Consider the following 20,600-nt stretch of genomic DNA (forward strand, 5'->3'; position numbering starts at 1 on the left):
GCAGAATTACCTCGGTTCATGATACATTTAAAGGGGAAAAAAAAAGGCACCAAAATCTTGTACAATATATGAAATCCAACAAACAGAAAATTATATCATCTAAAACTCCACACTGTTTAGGTTCTACTGCCTTTGCTATGTTTTGTCATTATATAACCTTCACATTCTTTATTCATGATAACAGAAATATAGCAATAGCTCAGGCAAAAATAAAAACAGTTTTTGCTGTTTTCAAGGCAAATGTGCCAGGTTTTATTAACCCATTGGCATTACTTTAATAATGCTTTTGTGCAGGTAGAAAAGGATGAAGATTGTTGTTTTATATCACACAAAATCCTCAACTGATGTGTTTCAAAGCATTTGCTGATAATTTTACACAACTTAGTTTCAAAAAGTTCTGGCTTCACCAACAAAACCAGCTTGAAAAGAGATTTCAGCCCATATCTTTGAAATGGCTGAATGACCTGATTTGAAGCTGAGGCACAAAAAATGCAGCAACACAGATGAAGCTCAGCAAACTCAGAAACCCACAGAAAAGAACGACAGAACTTCACAACCTGGCTTTGCTTCTGATACCCAGAAGCTCACAGAGCTACAGCCTCAGGGTACACTCACTTTAAAGATCAGCAAGTTTTCCTGGAACAACAGTTCCATGCTACTTCTAGTGAAAAGCTTTTGCTGTTATAAATGGTTCAAGACTTCTTCTAGGTTTTTTTTCAGAGAAGAAAAATCTTTAAAAGACAAAATATAGAGCTGAAAGAGGAAAATGACTTGCTTTGCTGTGGCAGCTGGAAGGAGTCACATACCTGTGTCAGTGGCCCCGGGGGCGTCTGGTACATCTGCACGGGTGGCACAGGGGACGCTGTGGCAGGGGGGTGGCTCTGCTGCAGCTGGGGCGGGGTGAGGTAGGGGTTGGCCCTGCTGCTCAGGGTGGTGTGCCTGTAGGGGTTGTAGCCCTGCTGCTGCGGGCTCCCCGCGGGCAGGGCAGTGCTGGCAGGTGGGGGACAGCTCTGCTGAGGGGGCTGGTACGGCGCCATTCCCACCTGGGAAGTTGGTGGTGCACTGTAAGACTGGGATTTGGGAATATGTGGTGGAAAGGCATTTTGCCCATCCTGCGACCCAGACACGAGTGGGAGTGAAGTGGGAGATCTGGAGAAGGCTGGTGCTCCGACAGGTGTTGAAACAGTTGTTAAGGGTGGCTGCCCAATACTCCCAAAGGGATCACTGCTGCTGGGAACTTGAGAGAAGTAGCTGAAAGTCTGTGGTGGGTTGGGGCTGGCTGATGTCTGACCCAAGAAGCTGTCCTCTTCCCCAACATCTGCAGAATCATCTGCAAAAACAAAAGCATCTTGTGAGAGCTCCAAATCAGTGTATGGGGTCAAAATGTTCTGTAACACCATCAGCTATGGCCAAAACTGTTGGCCCCCATGAAGCTTACACATCCTTGATTCAGCACATCATGAAAGGAAACAAAAGATACCAAGTCTTCAAGAACACTTAAAATGGACCATGAAAGTCACTCAGTGTGCACAGAAAATGCAATAAATATTAAATAAAAAACCAAAATACAACTAGAGTCAGGACCTTCCCAGGGCAGTGTGACAGGCACTAAAATCCCTCTCAACTTCACTTATCCCCCAAATGCAATAACAACCTTGGTTCGTATCCTTTCACAACAAAAACAGCTACTAAGCATAGGACTTTTTGTTCCAATTTTTTAGGACAGAGCTTAAAAACATTCCTAAATAGGCCAAACTTACAGGATAAACCATCCATTCTTGCCTGCTCCTTCAGCAGAGTCCTCAAGGTTTCTCATCTGACTTGTAAGGTGGCCACAACTCATGATCCCAAGCCATTTAATGAGCAGGACTTACTTCAGCTCTCCCTAAAAGTCCTACTCTAGACTTGCATAAAAGCCACATCTCTGATTCAAAAAAATCAGTCCCCATTCTGCATAATTGCAGGAGAGACTTTAAAAAGATGCAAAGCCATGAGTGCTCTTTTGCATGGAGAAAATAAATAAAAGAGGTCTTGATCAATCACAGTTTTCTACTTTGCAGTGATCTAGGAGCAAGTGGGATAAAAAGGAGGTTTGTCACAATTGTAGGTCCCACAGCAAGCTCACCTAAGGCTGTCTGAGCAGCAGTGCCCGCCTGCTGAGGGAACAGCATCCTGCAAGGAGTCAGTGCCACCTGCAGGAATCAGCAGTGTTCCACCTGCCTGGCAATCAAATGATCCCAGGCTGTGGGGAAGACACCACAGAGGATCTCTGCTGCTCAGTCCCCAGGCAGAGAGACCAAGAGTGTCTGCAGCTGAGAGCAACCAACAACAAATGCCTTTATCCACAGCCAACACAACTGTAATAGGGAGCATCAAGGGAGTACAGGGGAATCCACAGAGAAGCCTCCCTAGGAAGCTGCTATTCTAATTAATTAATCATAAAAGACAGAGCTGCCAAGATTAAAAAAGAACTATTTTAACCATCTTTTAGTCTGTGCAGATGCTGTCAATGTGAGGCATCACCTGCATTTATCAATTCCTATTGCTTTCACTTACAACCCTTGATCTCACTTTGATGAACAAAGCCAAAATCTCTGTGTGTGACCCACGGTGTGGAGGATGCAAGACCCAATGACCACTCTGAAGTCAGGCCTGGGGATCACCTCCCAGCAGCAAGCAGTAGCCATTTATAATAAATAAAAGGTCTCAGGTTCTAAACAATAAAATCCACATTTCATAAACAGTGTGGGAAGCACACTGCAAACAACACTGTCAACTCTCAGCTTTCCCAAACAATTGGCAGCAGAGCAAGTCCTTCACCTCACCGTCTCAGGCCCCCATAAACATGCAGCAGTGTGCTCAAGAGTTCTCAGGGCCTTTAGCAAATGAATGTTCACAAAACACCAGTTTTATTCTCCAGTTTCAAAGAGGCTTTGGAGATTTAGCCTAAGTGCAGCTTTTCTTGCGAAATGAGGGTGACAAAAGTTCTGCCAAAATAAAAAACTATAGGTATATATGTATGTACATGCAGTTTCCCAAAACAAAATGTTAGCATTTATCTTGACTTTTTCTAATTTTGCAAAAACCATGTTGTTAAAATAAGCACATCACACAAATGTAAAAAAATGAGTGTAGAGCTTTGACGTGTGTTCTCCCCATGCACAGACAAGTCTTTCTTCACCCATGACTGTGTCAACCTCCTGTACATCCCTCCCTACACACAGGCTGTCACCAGACAACCACAAGTGATTTCAGTTCACGTCCTCTCTGGGAATGCTCCTCCCTACCTACAGTAAATATATTGGTTACATCACCCACACCTGAGCCAGAAAATGCATCTTATTGTCAAACTGCAAAGCTCAAGAAGATCCCAACAGCACCTGGCTGGACAGATGGTGAGTACACTTGACTGTGGGAACAGAACATTTAACAGGACATGGGCCTTACTTGGACTAACATAGAATGTGGCACAGCCTCTGACACTGAAATTCACTCCAGCTGCAAAACCATGAATCCTCACCCAACTAAATTATAAGTCACACAGAAAGCATAAGATTTATCACATTAATCAAATCCCAACAGATTTTTATCCCTAGCTGGCTTCAAAACATTCAGGAAATTGCCAGAACAGTCATTTGTGTAAAGCTACTAGCTAGATCAGTTAAAAATTACTTTATTTTCTTAAAGAAAAATTAATGTATATTTGTATGAATGAAAACCTAGGAAGTTTGAACAATGTAATCTGTATTTGATTTATTTCTTTATGATCTAATTTACTCAGATAAGCAGGAGTAATATTTTAATGTTTTTATCCCTCCTATCCAAAAAATGTAGTTGCTCTAAAAATTCCAAAATCATACTTGGCAAACATTTTATTAAATCTAAAGAGAAGCACTGCACTGGTTTCCAGCTGTATTAATACTTATTTTAGCTAAGGTAGCTAAGATACAACAGTGTTGAAATGAAGCTTTGAAGACTCAGCATAGAATAGTTTGGGTTAAAAGGGACCTTCAAAGGTCATTAGTCCAACCGCAACATGTACAGTACAATAAAATTTGAAATATCTGGTTTCTAGATGTATTTCTAATGTTTCAAGGTTTAATCTCTGACTGAACACATTCCCAGAAAAATCTTTATCTGAAACTGCCTGAGCATCAGATTTTAAGTTGCACACGCGTGTGTTGGGAACAGCATTAAAGCTTTAGGAGAAAAGGATATTAGAACCAGGCTTAAATTAGCAAGGATATTTAAGGTGGCTGCTTAATGGGGTATTTTCAAACCGGGAAAACAGAAGATAATACGAGAGAGGGAAAAAACGTTTGAAAATACGAAAATATTAAGTATACACTGAATGGAAGCACTGACGCGTCGGTGAGCTAGAAGTGCTAAGATCAGCGCCCGTCCTTAGACACAGTGCTAAAAACTAAAAACCACATGCACAAGCATTAGGGAGGAGGAAGTAGAAGAAATTTAGTAGAAGAATTCTTTAGCAGAGAAATTCTTTAGAAGAAAAAATTTAGGAAAGCAGAAAATGTCATCCCGAGCAGCGTCTCTCCAGGGACACCCGGCTCGGGGAGCCCCAGCGCCGGGTCGAGCCCACACGACTCCCAAGGCCCGCAGCCTCCCTTGGAGTCCCGGCTCGGCTCCGGGAGCTCTCCTGGCCGGGGACCCCGGCCCTTCCCGGCGGGAGCCCGCACATGCCCTGAGCTCCTGGTTGCCCTCCCTCCCTGTCTCCCTCCCTCCATACCGGCGGGCAGCAGCGCTGGGCCGGGCGGCGCGGCCGGAGCTTGGCTGACGGGGATGAAGGGCACGTTGAAGCTGAACTCGGTGGCGGAGGAGGAGAAGAGCAGGTTGGTGCCGGTGCCGGTGCCTCCCCCGGGTTTCGCCGCCGCCATAGCCGCGCCCCGGCCACGTCCCTGCCCCGGCCCCTTCCGCCCTCACCCAAGATGGCGGCGCCGCCGCGCGCAGCCGTGAGGGGCGGGAGGCGGGCCCGGCCGCCATTCCCGCAGGAAGAGGAGGAGGAGGGCAAAGAGGAGGAGGAGGAAGCGGCGGCGGGCCCCGCGCTGGGCTGGCGAGCGGGACTCGGCGGCCGCAGAGTGCCGGCAGCCCCGCGGCGAGGCGCGACCCCGCCATGCCGTGCGTGGGCGACTGGCTGAACAGCCCCCTGAGCATCGTGCAGGGCATCTTCGGTGAGGCGGGGCCCGCGTCCCATGGGCGGCGGCGGGAGCGCCCCGAGGCGCCCGGAACCGGACGGTGCTTTCCCTCGCGGGGTGGTGGCGGGGGAGCGGAGAGGCCAGCTCTGTCTCTTATATATCTGTCTTATATCTTGTATATCTTGTGTACAGCGTGTGTTTGGTATATCTCAGGTATCTCTGGGTTCCTCCAACAACGCGTGCTGTCTGCACGCGGTGCTGATGTTACCAGTGCTATCAGCCGCGGCTGTTTCCGTGCTGGGCTTGAGCTTAACTAAAAGAATACCGAAATAAAAATTTCCGTAGCCGATACAGCGCGGAAAGCGGTGCCTCGGCTCCTGCCCTTTCCCGCTGGGGTGTTGCGGAGCTTTCCCTCGCTACAAGGAATAGCTCTGTGCTTCTTGGTTGGCCTGAAAGGGTTTGAAATGGGAAGTCAGTGAATGGCAAGGGGAATAAATTAGTCTAAGATGCTTAGACTTACTTCCCTAAGATAGAAGTGAAAGTTGGGTTTGTTTGGTATGCTGGGAGAATGCTGGATAAAAGTCTCCTATGTGGTGTTAATAGGCACATAAATATGTTGGTTTTTGTAGCCCAAAATGTTCCAAACTCTGACTGGGAGAAGAAGGTAACTGAATACTTCAAGGAGAAATTAAAAGAAAATAATGCTACTAACTGGGTAAGAGTGTTTTCTTATTTCCGAGTACACTTTTTCTTAAGCTTCGTTGTTTTTTACATTTTATTGCAGTGGCTTTTGATAGGTCCTGCCTTTTAATGAGAAGTGTGCAGCAGAATTTCAGGTCCAGGCTTTGGGATGTGGAATTTACACCTCGGCTGCTTTAACCTGAGTGCAAAGCCGGGGTGTGAAATCCCAGCCCATCCATCCCCTTTACCTTCAGCACCCTCCTTCCCCCAGGCCATCTCTGCTGGGTGCTGCCACTCTGTAGCACAGTCAGTAGATGGCAGGAGATGACAAATATTGTGATTTTTGGGGAAGTGAGGGTCCTCAGTGTGCACCACGAGCTTCTCAGCTGCTGGTTATAAACCTTTTCTCTCAGGAGCTTTTATTTACGATGCTGCACGCTTGTGTGAGTTGAATAAATAGTTCTCTTGACCTTCAGGTTTTAAGGAAAAAATGCTTTTCCTACTAAAACTCTGCATTTTTGGGTTGGGTCAGGCCTGGTTTGTGCAGTTTAGCAGGGAATCTGTGCTTTCAGTTTTAAAAATAAGATGTGCACAGTTGAGTTCAAAAGGTTTTTTAAAAGGCTGTAGCAGAAATGTCAAAATGGGACTGATAAGGGGATTAGAAACTTTCATATCAAATCTGTTCTACTTATGGCTAAAAACAGGTGAAAATTTTTTTTTCTCTGTCAGTGAAAGTATTCTGTACGTAATATTAAACAGTAGTTTAAATCAAAGCATAAATTGATTTACAAGATCAGTAGAAATTGAAATCATATTTTCTTACTCAAAAAAATCATGAGGGGATATACTTCTGTTAAAATGCCACTTCCTATAGGGCCACTTATGATTTTTGTTGCATTTTAATGTTGGATGTGGGCTTTTTCAACAAAGATTTTATCTTCAAATTTAGAAAACCCTATTCAATTGCAAGTCTCATTCTTTGAAGTTATACCACGTGCTTAGGCATTGATTTTTTTTCATTCCAATTTCCCATTGTCATGTAAAACTGTGTGAAAAAGAGTTCCCCAGTGTGGACTTGGAAATTAACATACAGGTTTTCCAGGACCTTTTGTTATAAGAAATTGTGCATACCAATTGCTCTAGTAGTGCTAGTACATAGCACGTGGTAGAAGTGCTTTAAGTAGAAATAAGATAAATGATAAATTCTGTTTAATCCTGCAACTGCAATAATTCCAGATTTAAAAGTTGGTTTCAAGTGTTGGAATTTTCATACAGTTCCAGGGATCTATAACCATTTCTTTCATAGTCCAATATTGGGACTGCTGGTTTTGGGACTGGAGGAATTTGGGAACTGTTAAGTGCTTGATAATTCTAACAATTATTTGTAACAGCCATAGCAGAAAGGTGTTGGGATAGATATACTTTGTTACTGCTTAGATTAGGGTGGGAGATGCACTCAGGCAATATTAAAAGTGCTATACATATAGGGGTTTGAGGAGGAGGAAGATATACTGGATGGTCAAAGAATTAAGTTTTTGTGCTGGTTTTGGCTTATTTCAGAGCTCTTTTCAATATATACCAGTTGTATAGAAAAGTCTCTTTTTTCACAGGTTCCATCACTGAATGATGTTCCTGTACATTACCTAAAACCCAACAGCTTAGTGAAATTTCGCTGCATGGTTCAAGATATGTTTGATCCTGAGTTTTACATGGGAGTGTATGAAACAGTTGACCCAAACACAAATGCACGTGTAAGTGAAATACGGATTTACTATTTTAGCAAATGTTTGTCATTTTACTTATTCTCTGTATTTCACTTTTTTACTAAAAAAATTTTTATTTCACTAAAATAAGAATTTTACTTATTCTAATGTATTTCTCTAGTTTGTGAGTTAAGCCTATGGATTCTAGACACTGGTAGTAACTGTGATCAAGTCCAGTGGCATCAGTAAAACATAACCTGTTACATTTCACTGAGGAATAGAAAATGCTGGAATGATGAAAGCTTTGGCAGGATGTCTGTGAGGGACTTTGGACTGCAGTGATTTTGGTGTAATTCATGTTTGGGATGCTGTCTGAAACAGAATGATTGCATTGCCTTTTCCCTCTTGACAGGTTTTGCATTTTGGTAAATACAGAGATGTGGCAGAATGTGGGGTAAGTTTTATAAATTATATGAACTTAGAGAAGAAATATTGGATGGAAAGTTGATGTTTTATAAGTGTGACAGAGCTTCTTTGGTACTTGGCAATGGATTCCTGAAGATACTGCTCTAAATGCAAAATTAATCTTTGGTTTGGAAAGCAGAGTATTCATAGCTGCTCACTGGCATTCTAATTTCAGTCGGCTTCCAGCTGTTTCTGTTGTATTTAAAATTTGTTTTGGTTGAGTGGAGCGGGGAGTGCCCATGATCTTGAAACTGTCTACTGTGGAAAACAGTTACTTTGGTAGTGCAGTGAAATTTGAATTGAAACATTATATCATATATTAAGTTATTTAGTCTTTCATGTTAATTGCAACTTGTGTCTGAGGAACTGAATCTGTGGGGTTAGTTTAAAAAAAAAAACAAAACAACACACTGTAATCATATTTTTAACAAAATTTCTCTTGGGATTCCAGCCTCAGCAGGAAATTGATTTGAACTCCTCACAAACAGTCACCTTGGAGAGACAGACTTTCTACTGTGTTCCAGTGCCTGGTGAATCAGCATGGGTAAAAGAAATATCTTTTTTTTGACTGAAAGATAAGTTTATTTAAAATTTCTTCTGTCTTTTTTTTTAGTGAATCTGGGCAGATGACAGGTATAGAAAGAGGGAAAAAAAAGTTTCTGGTGGTAATATGCACAAAGAGGATGCAAATGAATTTAGAGCATTTGTTTTGATTTAGTAGACATTTTTGCTTGGGAGGGTGTTGAAAATTTCTGTTAATTTCTAGTTGCAAGTGCTTAGGAAAAGAGAAACTTCGCTTTGAGCCATTGGCATTTTCTGCAGCAAGACACTGTTACACAGTGAGAGCCTCCTATAAAACACCTGTAGCTGAACATGTTAAGAATGGGATTTTGTGGAAAAAAAAAACCCAAAAAACAGCTAAACCTTAGTGTGGTTGAGTTTTCCCTGCTCAGTCTGTGGCTTCCTTAACCCTCAATGCCACGCCTACATCAGTGCCAGCCAAGCCCGAGTGAGCCCTTCAACCTCCTACACCCCCAGCCGCCACAAGAGGAGCTATGAGGAGGATGAGGACATGGATCTGCATCCCTCCAAACAGAAAGAGCAACACATGGGTAAGAGTTGCTGTTGATGAATTGTTGTTCTGGTATCTTTCCAGGATTTGTCAAAATTCATTGCTAAAAACTGAAATTTTTGCAGTTGTTTTAATTATGAATGTTGTTGCAACCTTTATGATTTGGAGGCTTTGTTGGAGTCAGTGGTTTGATTTGAAGGGGTGTATATGTGTCTTGTATGACTTGCTGACAATCTACAGAGATTTTCAATATAAACTGGTTTTTATGCATATTCCAACCTGATTTTTAAACATGAAGTGCAGAAAAATATTACCTTTGTAGTCCTATGGACTGCAGAAAAAAAATCATTCCATAGTTTAAAGATTGTATTTTGAAAATCAGATTTCTGGCCATGTTTGGGTTACCAAGACACACAGATCTTTGCCACTGCTCTCTCTCACACTTAACTTGATTACATAAAATATGCGCTTGTGAGACTTCTCATATTAAGGATATATTCTGTCAAGTATATTGTATTATTAAATATACTTGGTTCAGATGTCTTGTTAAATGAGTTTTAGTCTGTGTTGCTCACTGAAGAACATTGTTCAGTTCTGCATTTCTGTTTAAAAAATCCTGCAAATCCTGTGTTTTTCAGGCAGTGGAGGTGATGTCCCTGGATGTGTGGAGCCAAAGAGATTAGAAACAGAAGCTTCTGCAGGTCACCATGTCATTTCTCCCAACTGCTCCCCTCCACTTGACCTAAATTTTCCCTTGCCAGGAGAGAAGGGACCAGCATGTCTTGTAAAGGTAAGAGAAGAAATGATGAGCAGGGCTGTGCTCTCAGTGAAGCAGCCAGAATCAGCCTTGCAGTGGTTTGTAGGCACAGAAATTGTGTCTCAACTCCAGAATTTTATATCTAGAGATAATTACATTCTTTCTCTTCACTAACACAATGTTTCTCTTCTTGAGTGCTGCATATGAATTGCTGGAATCCTTCACCTTCTCACCCCACTTAGTTTAAAAAAAAAGATTCCAGTATTAGAGGCTTGAGGATGCAGTTGGTATTAAGCCCTGGTATTTTTCTTTTAGAATATCTCCTCTAATTGAAAACCAGCTGTGAAAAACCAATCAGCCACACATTTTTGATTATTGAATTATTGAATTTGAAATAGTCCTTGATTCACTGCTATGCTATATTACTGTGAAACTTTAACACAAAATTTCTCTGCTGTTGCTGTATTGACTTCTCTCCTATTCAGCGAATCTTGATGAATCAGAGTAGAATACAATTGTTTACACTTGTGTGGCAAAGAATGCCAATAAAAAAAATCATGGAATCAGACAAACCCCCTTTTCCAGTGTAAGTTTACTGACACCAAGGGCAAGGAGAGACATCTTCACTCAGACTGTTCTCAGTCCACAGCTGAGTCTCCTGAGCTTCCTTTGTCTGACAGTTTTTCTGCTGTCCTGCATCTGGCCCATCTGCCTGTGTGTTTCATTTCCTGGGGCAGGTCTATGAGAACTGGGAGAGCTTCAAAGTCAATGATGTGCTGGAGGTGTTTGGTGTTCTGTCTGTGGACCCAGTGCTGAGCATAGTGAACAGTGAAGAGAGGTAAGGCTGCCCTGAAATGCAGGTTTTTATTGCAGTGAGCAGACAAGGAAATGTGTAAATACACGATAATTATGCTTAAGAAGTGAATTTTGTCGTTTAAAAATAGCTTGATAAGGAAAGTGTTACATCCCGCATCCTGGAAACTGAAGTCCAATGTGCTCTGATACATCCATATCCTTGGATACCCAGTGCATCTTTTTTTAGGTTATTGTACAGTCTGTAAAGCAGAAAATGCTTCTATAGCTAAATCTTTCATACTTTTCACATCTACTAAATTTTCAGTGAATGAGTGAATATAAACAAAGCTTTCAAGGAAGGTTTAAATTATAAAATGTCCTTTTGAAGTAATTTCCAAGTCCATGAAAGTTGTTACCAGAAATGTAAACATTTCTGAAGAATATTAAAAAAAGTTTGCGTGTCTGCCTGTAGAGTGGTAGTGACAAAAATGAGTTAAAAATGGGTTGATTTTTCATAAATTAAGGTATCTCATCTTCTTAATCCACTGATAGAAACTTCCCATTTCACCTGCTGTTCTGAAATTCCTAATGCCTGACAAAACACAAAATAATTTAGGATGCCAGAAGTCAATTTTCAAAACAAAACTCTTGACTAAAATCTACCATAAATACTGCTGATGTCTTGCACTCTGAATCATTGCTGTTGGTGAGTTTGTTTATCTGTCTGGCAAGTACAATACCCAGAGTGCAATGTAAATCCTTTATAGTGCCAACTTCTTAAAAATTAACTCAGCCTGGTCAGCTGCTTTTTGTTATCATCTGTGTGACAGCTAATCCCGGACTGACAGCTCAGTTGCTCTGTCACAGGTGCTTGTGGGTTTTTTTCCTGTGTCATTGTATAACTAGAAGACAAAATGGTGGCATCTAGCAACATTTTGAATGCAAACAAAATAAATCTCTTTTAATGGAAAGAGTTGATAGTGTGTGGGTGAACTGCTGAAGTGGCTTTGAAGTTATAAAGCCTGACAGCTTTTAAAACAAGTACAAGAGGATGAAATTTGTGCTAAACTTTACTGTCATCTGATAGAGTCACTTTAGGGATTTTACTTTCTAAAAATGAAAATGAACTATGAAAACCTGGAAGGAATTTTGTAAGACATCTTCAGGGAGAGCAAAGCTTGTGTATCTGAACTCTTAAATTAAGAGGTAATACCTCCAAATTCCAGCAGAGGTACATTAGGATTTATTTATTCATAGTTCTTTTACTCAGCCAGTGATAGAGCTGTGATGTGAGTGTCTAGCAGATCTTGGCAGGCTCCAAAACCTGGTGGGATATGAAAATCCCACATGTGCCTGCAGAGACAAATGTAATAAATGACGTTATTTTTTTTTGAAAGCTGCTGTTTAGACTTCATTCAGTATAGTCTGGGAAGAACAGTGTGTAATATTTTACTTGAAGCTGCAGCCTATTCAATGGTGCAGCAAATAATAAATGTGGTTTTGTTTGTGGGGTTTGGTTTTATGGGGTTTTTTCTTGGGTTGTTTGTTTTTTTTCTTCAGAAAAATATTACTTCATTATTTTCTGAAAATAATAGAATCCAGATATTTTGGGTCAAGCCTGCTTTGATGTTAATATGTCATTATGTAATTGTGATTCAGTATTTATGGTGTTTATAAAGAACCTAAAGAAGGTAGTTTGAATGTGGGAGGAGTTACCAGGAGCTGGGAGCAGATGTTTGTTCCTCTCTTCCTGGCCTGGTTCCAGCTGCTCTGGGTCAGAGGGAGAGAAATTCCTGTGGAATGTGTCTGAGTCCAGCTGTGCTGTGCCCTCTCCCCAGGGACAGCTCAACCCTGGATCCTATGGAGTGCATGGACACAGCAGAGGAGCAGAGAGTGCACAGCCCCCCAGCCTCCTTAGTGCCCAGGATCCATGTGATTTTGGCACAGAAGCTGCAACACATTAACCCCTTGCTGCCTGCCTGCCTTAAGGAAGAGGAGAGTAAAACCTGTGAGTGTCTGAACTCTGGGCACTTCCCAGGACATCTGAACAAATACTGCTTTGCTCAGAGGCACATGCCTCAACAGCAGGGTTTGAATTTAAATCTTGTTAAATAGAAGAACTATGCAGTGCTGCCCAGGATGCAGATGTTTGAGTTTATATGATGCTTACATTTTTATTTGGCTGAAATAAATGTGATTTATGTGGAATTTGGTTTTGCATTCTATGTGCCCAAGGATTTTACCAAATTGTTCAGCCATAAGATTTGATTTGTTTTCAAACAGAGTTGTGAATTGCTGGAAAATCAGGTTTCCAATTTAGTGTGATACTGGAAATAAGGAACATACAGATAATATAGGGACTCATAATACTGTGCACAAAATAAGGCAATTCTGCTTTTAAGCAACTGTGCTATTCCTTGTTTGACTGTTATTTTTTTCATTGACTTATGGCTCATAGACCTGATATTTATAACTTTCTTCCTTGAGTGCCTTGTAATTGCTTGTTCTGAGCAATATGTAAAAGGCTTTTTTGTGCCTTTAATATCAAATGGAGCAGCTATGGATTTTAGAAATTTGGCTCTATGCTTTATTGCCTGCTGCAAATGCATTACACAATATCTAATTTTTAAAAAAATCATTTCCAAGGAAGTGTTGAGTGATTCAGGTTATCCAAAGCCAGCTGGAAAAAACAATGAACATAAATTTATTTTTCCTAGACTGCTTTGGAATAAACATTTTTCTTCATCAAACTGTGACAGAAAGTCAAATTTATATAGAGGGAAGAGGGTGAGAAACAAGAACATTTTCTGACACTTGTTTTCTGCTCTTTTGCCAGTTGTTTCTAATTTCATGTCTGAGCTGTCACCAGTGAGAGCAGAGTTGCTGGGGTTCCTCACCCATGCCCTCTTGGGAGACAGTTTGGCTGCTGAATACCTGATATTGCATCTCATTTCTACAGTGTAAGTATTTACATGTGTGCTGAAAATTTGTGTATTTATCATTTAAAAGTAATCTCTTTTTATGGGGTTCTTCACCAGTCTGCAAATAAATGGCAGAAATAGCTTAAATAATGCTTATTTCAGTAATACTTTGTCCAGGTAGAGTTGTCATGTCACAATACACACAAAGGCAGATTTCAGTGTCTGAAATAATAGTGAATATTGATAAAAAAACAGCTTTATGGCAGTGTATCTTTTCAGTGCTGCCTTGAGAGCTGACAGAATCTCCAAGACACTTAAACAGAGGCATGAAAACATCCTTCTGCCTCTGGCTTCTTCTAATGAGTGTGACATACCACTGACTTCCCAAAGACAGCATTCTCTGACTGTAGGAATTATTGCTTAGTTACTGCAAGATACTGAAAATGACATTCTGGGAATTTGTTTAATTAAATGTAAACCTGTTCAATGGTAAGTTCAAGTGACCTATTTAGCATGTGATAGTTTAAATCAACATAAGAATAAATTTCTGTTTCTGGGTGAAAGAGCAGCATCCTTTGACTCATTAAAATTTTAAGTGTGAAACTTCAGACACTATAGTTACCAGGCCCAAATTTAATGTTAGTCATTTTAGTCTTCAAAATCAAAATGATTGTTTTCATTCTTTTCAGGGGGACTGTGAATGTTCCAACACTTAGACTAGAATGTATTTTCTCTCTTAGCTGGTATCACAAAAAAATTGAGAGTTGTCAAGAATGGGGAGAAGATACACAGTGAGAAGAGGGAGAGGAAAGCTGAGGGCAGGTAAAGGAGATGAGCAAGTGTGATAAGGAGGGAAGTTGAGATTGGGCACCAGAAAGGACAAGAATGAAGTGTGTTCACTAAGTAACAACAGAGTACAAGGAGAACAGAACGTCTGAAAGGCCATTGCAGCATGCCAGGCACTGTAAATTACTGCTTTTGTGTGGTGCTGCAAAGCCTTGAGGTGCAGCTCCAGCTGGGCTCAGCTTCTTGGGCACTGCAGAAGAAAGGAAGAGGAGTTGGCCGATTTCGGTGTGTGTGTTCTGAAATCCTGCTGGCTGTCAGAGCCACCACACCATGCTCAAGCTGAATGACACCTGTATCCAGTGTTATCCAGATGTTTCCCTAACCTGTGCTGGTTTTGGTGCAGTTATGCCAGACGGGACGTGCTTCCTCTGGGAAAATTCACCGTGAACCTGAGCGGCTGTCCCCGGAACAGCGCCTTCGCGGAGCACCTGTACCGCCTCATCCAGCAGCTGGTGCCAGCAGTAAGCATTGCACTGGGCAGGCTCTGGGGGGACATGGCTCACTGATCCAACCAGGTCAAGGCAGGCTGATGGCATGCTCTCCTGCTCCCCATCCAGAGAGCAGGTAACAATAGAGATGTGGCTGGCCTGTGTGTAGAAGTCTGTGTACCTCATTGTCTAGGATGAATATGGAATGAAATCCTCTCCTCAGAGGTATTGAACTGACAAGCAGGTGCTGCACGCTTTGTCTGGTCATTCTGGATTGGTATGTTTAGACATTTGGGTCATTTAATTATGGTGTCATTAGGGTTTACTCAAGTTTGTGGATACTGCTCTGCAGAAAAGCCACAGTAATTCAATTTGGGGTCACACTAGCAGTATTGCTGCAATGAATAATTTATTATTGAGCTCATCCTAGATGTGCAGAACAGGTGATCGGAATTCCTAACAGCAATATTTTCCTTTGTGAAATTTTTAAGCATACAGCATTTGGATATTAGGGATAAAGCATTGCAGTGCCAAGTTTTGTTTTACTGTGCAGGTTCCCAGCCCAGCTCTAGCTGCAGGAAGCAGCATCCCCTGGGGAAGCTGGAGGACAGGACAGGTGCTGATGGTCTGTTTCTCATTGCAGTCCTACCACCTCCGGATGAGCATCGAGAGCATGAATCACTCGCGCTTCATCCCGCACAAGGACTACACGGCCAATCGCCTGGTCAGTGGGCTGCTGCAGCTGGCTAGCAACACCTCCCTGCTCATAGATGAGACCCAGCTGGAGCAGGGACAGCTGGACACAGCAGGTACACGGCTTTTGGTGTCTATAATCTCATTTGGCAGGTTAAAAGCTGCTGTGTTTTAAGACAGTGGTAATAATTGCATGTCACTAATAAGGAGTCTATTGCAAAACTGTTTGTGGTTTCTACATCCTATTTCACTGCTTTGAAGCAGCTTCCTGCAGCCTTCTCAGTCAACTTAAGGCAAATTGGGAGAGCTCTTTATTACCAAAATAACTCTGATTCATTAGAGTTGCCTTTCAGTTTCCTGTGATAGTGCACAAAGTGGGAAAAGCATATGCTGATGCCTTATGCTCTATACTTGTGCCGTATATCTGGAAACCATCCCTGAGAACACAGCTAAAATCTGGAGAAAGATTGCTATTACTGTGTTAAAAATAGTGGGAATTCTATCTTACAAGCTGATGTAGCACTGTGTAGCATGCTTTCAGCAGAACTTTAGAAATTAATTTAATTATCACTCACATAAAAGAGCTGAGTTGCATATTAAAAGCTCAGTTCCTGAAGAATGCACAGTACAGGTATCCTTGGTGAGTCCTGGGGCTGTCCTGTGCAGGGCCAGGAGTTGGAGCCCAGTGATCCTTGTGAGTCCCTTCCAACTCAGGAGATTCTATGAGACAACAACAGGGAATCACTGCAAGTGATTTTTAAATAAAAGTAATTTTAAAATAAAAATGCTGTCTTAAGAAAGCCTGCTTTGTTTTTTTTATTTACTGCTCTTCAAAGTTGCAAATTATTCGGTTGCTTTTGAGTTTTCAGTATTTTCTGTTACTCAGCTTTAGTAAAGCTACAAAATTTTGCTAAAGGAAATAATAAAACTAGTAACAAGCTCTGTATTGTCTGTTTCTAAAAAAATTAGTTAAAATATTATAAACTCCCACTTAGAGAGAACTCTTGCTCTGCTGATTTATAGGTTTTCTGAAATGCTTGTAATGGCTAAAAATCCTCAGCATGTAGTGAAAAAATAATATTTTAGGTATTAAAAGTTGTAGATAAAAAAGGCTTGTTAGTTATATTTAATTTTTGCTGATATGATATTGTTTTCTACTGAATTTAAAGAAGTAAAAATTTTTCATTTCTTACAGCAACATTGGGAACAAAATTTAATCCGAGAGCAGGGTGTCTTCAGATGCTGTAGTTGGTTTGAAACTCTTAGAAGCTACAGCTTAGAAATTTCAAATGGAAAAATGTCCCAGAAGTCAACCCTAATATTAAATTAGCCTTTATTTGCTAACTTTGCCTTTATTTACAATATACTGAATTATTACTAAGTACTTAAAGGCAAAATCATAACAGTAGTTTTGTCATTTGATGCAGTAACTGCTGAAGAGAGATTAAATTTGTCAGGTACATGTTGGTATTTCAAGGAGAGAATTCCAAGAGTCAACCAGTTAATTTGTCAGTTTTAACATTTTTTATTTTAAATAACTTAATTCCAGGTTAGGCAAGTGAATACTATAAAAATTTGGCAAAATTAAATTGGCAGTGTTTTTCTGCTTTTGAGGAGAGATTTCTTTTTTGGATTTTCTCTGTAAATAGATACCTGGCTTTGTAGGGCCAATGAAAGCATGAGCTATAACCTCATCTACTAATGTACTAAGCCAGGCACAGTTTAGGCCTGAAATCAAGAATTCTTAATTTTAATTCCCATTGAGAAGTGGTTGTCTCTGTCTGGAAGACACCTCAAACACAAGAAGGAACAGGATGATTGCAGGAATCCTTCTGCTGGCTGCTCCTTAAAGACAGATGGGAAACAAAAATCAGGGCTGGCATTTGTTTCGGTCCAGTGGTCAGGGAATTTGTTCTTGCTCTGCAGGTGTCCATAATGTGACAGCACTGGGTAACCTGATCACTTGGCAGAAGGTGGATTATGACTTCAATTACCACCAGATGGAATTCCCATGCAACATTAATGTTCTGATCACCTCCGAGGGCCGCTCGCTCCTGCCGGTATGAGAAGGGTTTCCAGGTTCTGCTGGGAAATGGGGCTGGCAGATGCTGCTCAGAGCAGGTTCTGCAGGGACAAGTGGGGACAGGAAATGTGTCTTGTGACCAGGGAGGGTGTCACACTGGCAGTAGCTGCTGCCTTCTCCCTCCTGGTTGGAAACCTGTTCATGGGAAAACACAGAGATGGAGCTTCCCTCCTTTCTGAACAGGGGTGGTGAGGAGGTGAAGGACCCAGGGCTGGGTAAAGCTGCAGAGATGTGCCACTCTCAAAGCCTCCCTCTGGCATGCTGGGTTCTGAGGTGATGGGCACAGATGTGGCATTGCCCCTGCAGCAGCCTGAGCTTGCAAACATCTGCTCTCTGACACTCCAGCTTTGGCTGCTGAGCCTTTGCTCTCCTGCTTGAATCAGGAGCTGTTCAAAACGTGAGCTGGGGAATGTTTCAAGAATTGTCTTACCTTAGTTCTGGTTCTTAGTTCGGCTGCTTTTGAGAGTAAATTAGTCTTGGAATAGAAAACAGTGGGATGTGGAAGGAGATGAAATGTAATTTTCTCTTTCAGTCAGATTGCCAAGTCCACTTACAACCACAGATAATTCCCCCGAACATGGAAGAGTACATGAGCAGCCTCCTCACTGCAGTGCTGCCCTCTGTGCTGAACAAATTCCGAATTTACCTGAGTTTATTGCGGCTGCTGGACTACAGCATATCTGATGAGGTGACCAAGGTATGGACGCTTCCCTAGTATGTTTTCAGTGGTGTATTTGGATAGAAAACACCTTAGTAGACAGTTACTGTACTTCCCCTGTCACAGTGATTGTCCTTTAACAAAACCCAAACAGAAGCATTTTCACATCCTGACTGTGCCTTTGAGCATTTGTAAAGTATATACTGAATTTATTCCAGATAAGGAACAGCACATGTAACCTGCTTTCTAGCACTCATTTTGAAAATGGGTTCTTTTCAAAGATGAGAAGTAGTCTGGCTTTGCTCAGGCTCACTTCTGGACAGCAGTGAGTTGAAACATTGAAATTTAAAGATTGTTACAGTGTTCAGCTCCTCAAAAGCTTGTGTCCCGGTGGAGATCTGTTTTGCTCCATAATTCCATGCTGTATTCCAGGCAGTAGAAGAAGACTTTGTGGAAATGCGCAAGAACAACCCTGAGAGTGTCACTGCTGATGACCTGCACAAAATGCTGCTCGTGGCCAGGTGGGTGTGGTGCTCTTGTCACTTCCCAGCAAGCTGCAAATGGAGCCAGCACTTGGTCTGCAGCTGAACTGAGTTGTGCCAGACCAGCCAGATAGAATCTCCTCTGCCTTGTTCCTCTTAGTTAGGCAAAATATTCCCTCCCTGCTTTCATCCTGTGCTTTCTAATTCCCTGGATAGTGAAAGACAGCTGGGTTTGAGCTGTGCTGGTTCCTCAGTAGCTGAAGGAGATGTTCCTGACGGGCTCTTTGTGCTCCCCCAGGTTCCTGTCGCTCAGTGCGGGGCAGACGACGCTGTCGAGGGAGAGGTGGCTGAGAGCAAAGCAACTCGAGGCACTGAGGAAGGCCAGGCTGCAGCAGCAGCAATGTGTCAATGGCAATGAACTTTAACACCTGCTGGATGTCACTGAAAATTTCTCTAATCCTAGATGGAACCCATACTAAGATTGGAATATTGTTTATACCAGTTTTTGTAGATAATTTATACCAAAAAGTTATGGATATTCACCCTTGCAGTCTGAACACGCTTAACTCTGTTCAGCCACCTAAACATATTTTATGGAATTTTTTTGGACCCTGTTTTGTAATTGAAAATTGGTAACATTGAGCAAATTGTTTGATATTAAACTTTAATACTGAGCTTGTGTAAACTTACTTCCTTTAATAATAAAAAAATGTAAGCCAGTGTAAGAGCAGTGGTAGGCTCTGGTCTGGAGTACATTTAGGCTCTAATATCTCCTTGGCTGAAATGTGAGGATCAGAGCTCTCAGCAGCTGCAGCTGGAGGAGGTACTGACTTCACTCTGCTGTTCTGTGAGCTGAGGCACATCACACTCAGAGCAGCAGCAGCATCCATGTGATGAAATATATTTACCTTGTGCTTGGAGTAGACCATGGCTTCTCAAATTTCTCCAATGAGCTTTATCCTGATACAGCTTCTTAAAAAACCCCACATTCACTAGACAATGGGTGATACTCCTGTGCTCATACAAACCATATCTTTACTTTCTACTGTGGCAGTACTGCAGGGTGTTCAAATGGTTTGGATAATGTCATTGAAGCATTAAGAATGGTCTCTCCATCTCTGATTCCTGCTGTGCAGTTTGAGCTGGTCCCCAGAGGACATGCTGCCCCTAATGGGACATGCAGAACTGGTTTACCAAGGGTGGCTTAGAGTGAAATGCTGGGAGCAATCCAGGGAGGGTGGCAGTGTGAGAACAGCTTGCAGGAACCTGTGATGGAGCCACTTCCACACTTGACTTTAATTAATCCTGTTCAGAACAAGAAAAAAGGCTCCTGACAAGTTTTCATTAAGCTCAGACCCCTTTTACTTAGTGCTTTCTGCTGATTGAAATCACAGGGACAAGAACCCCCCCCTTTTATGGCATTTTCCTGTTCTAAACATGAGGGGTTTTGTGGTACAGCCAAGCTGGATATTTTGTCTATTCACACTGAGCACTTATTATGAGAAACATTTTTTGTGTATCCTAAACTTGAGCCAAGTTTGGTGCTGTTTCAAATCACTTAGAGCTTATTTGTTTGGTTTGGTTGGTTTTTTTTTTTGGAACACTAAAAATGAATATTCATGGTTTAATCTGACTTGTGCTGCATTACTGTGAAGTGAAGCAACTGAACAAATGAGGAAGGAAATGAAGTCTCTTCAAAAGGCAGCTGGGCTGCAATGCAGAGCTGGGTTCTAAGATTGCCTCAGGGGATGGGTTTGTGCACACTGCCATCTCCAATAGTTCATAGCCAGGAATGGGACAATTCCCAAGCTGGAAGGACATTGAGCTGGAGAGGGACAGGACAAAGGGTGATGACTTCAAACT

At 41.9% G+C, this 20,600-nt stretch overlaps 2 protein-coding genes across 4 annotated transcripts in view; one reads left to right on the forward strand and one right to left on the reverse strand.

Annotated features, from left to right (window-relative positions):
- SEC23IP (SEC23 interacting protein) overlaps window positions 1–5,059 on the reverse strand; it is a 22,363-nt gene extending 17,304 nt beyond the window's left edge. Inside the window, exons 1-2 of the mRNA XM_023929959.2 lie at window positions 4,748–5,059; window positions 807–1,330 (exon numbers count right to left, since the gene is read on the reverse strand). Coding sequence (XP_023785727.2) covers window positions 807–1,330; window positions 4,748–4,895 — 672 coding nt within the window. The 5' untranslated portion in view covers window positions 4,896–5,059. The remainder of the gene's footprint in view (window positions 1–806; window positions 1,331–4,747) is intronic.
- On the forward strand, window positions 4,940–19,462 carry MCMBP (minichromosome maintenance complex binding protein). Of its 3 annotated transcripts, none has more exons than XM_023929957.2 (16): window positions 4,940–5,189; window positions 5,783–5,868; window positions 7,445–7,585; window positions 7,950–7,991; window positions 8,454–8,555; window positions 8,985–9,114; window positions 9,713–9,864; window positions 10,569–10,669; window positions 12,465–12,634; window positions 13,463–13,586; window positions 14,737–14,854; window positions 15,465–15,630; window positions 17,441–17,574; window positions 18,130–18,294; window positions 18,688–18,776; window positions 19,036–19,462. In XM_023929957.2, the coding sequence occupies exons 1-16, from the start codon at window positions 5,132–5,134 to the stop codon at window positions 19,160–19,162; spliced, it is 1,905 nt and encodes a 634-aa protein (XP_023785725.1). In that variant the 5' UTR covers window positions 4,940–5,131; the 3' UTR covers window positions 19,163–19,462. The 3 variants fall into 3 exon arrangements, with proteins under 3 accessions (XP_023785725.1, XP_023785726.1, XP_086755727.1); XM_023929958.2 differs by having other exon boundaries at window positions 5,028–5,253; XM_086899601.1 differs by lacking the exon at window positions 4,940–5,189 and adding an exon at window positions 5,343–5,366.
- The last annotated feature ends 1,138 nt before the right edge of the window (window positions 19,463–20,600 follow it).

This window comes from Cyanistes caeruleus, chromosome 8, assembly GCF_971803275.1.
Source record: "Cyanistes caeruleus chromosome 8, bCyaCae1.hap1.1, whole genome shotgun sequence".
NCBI lineage: Eukaryota > Metazoa > Chordata > Aves > Passeriformes > Paridae > Cyanistes > Cyanistes caeruleus.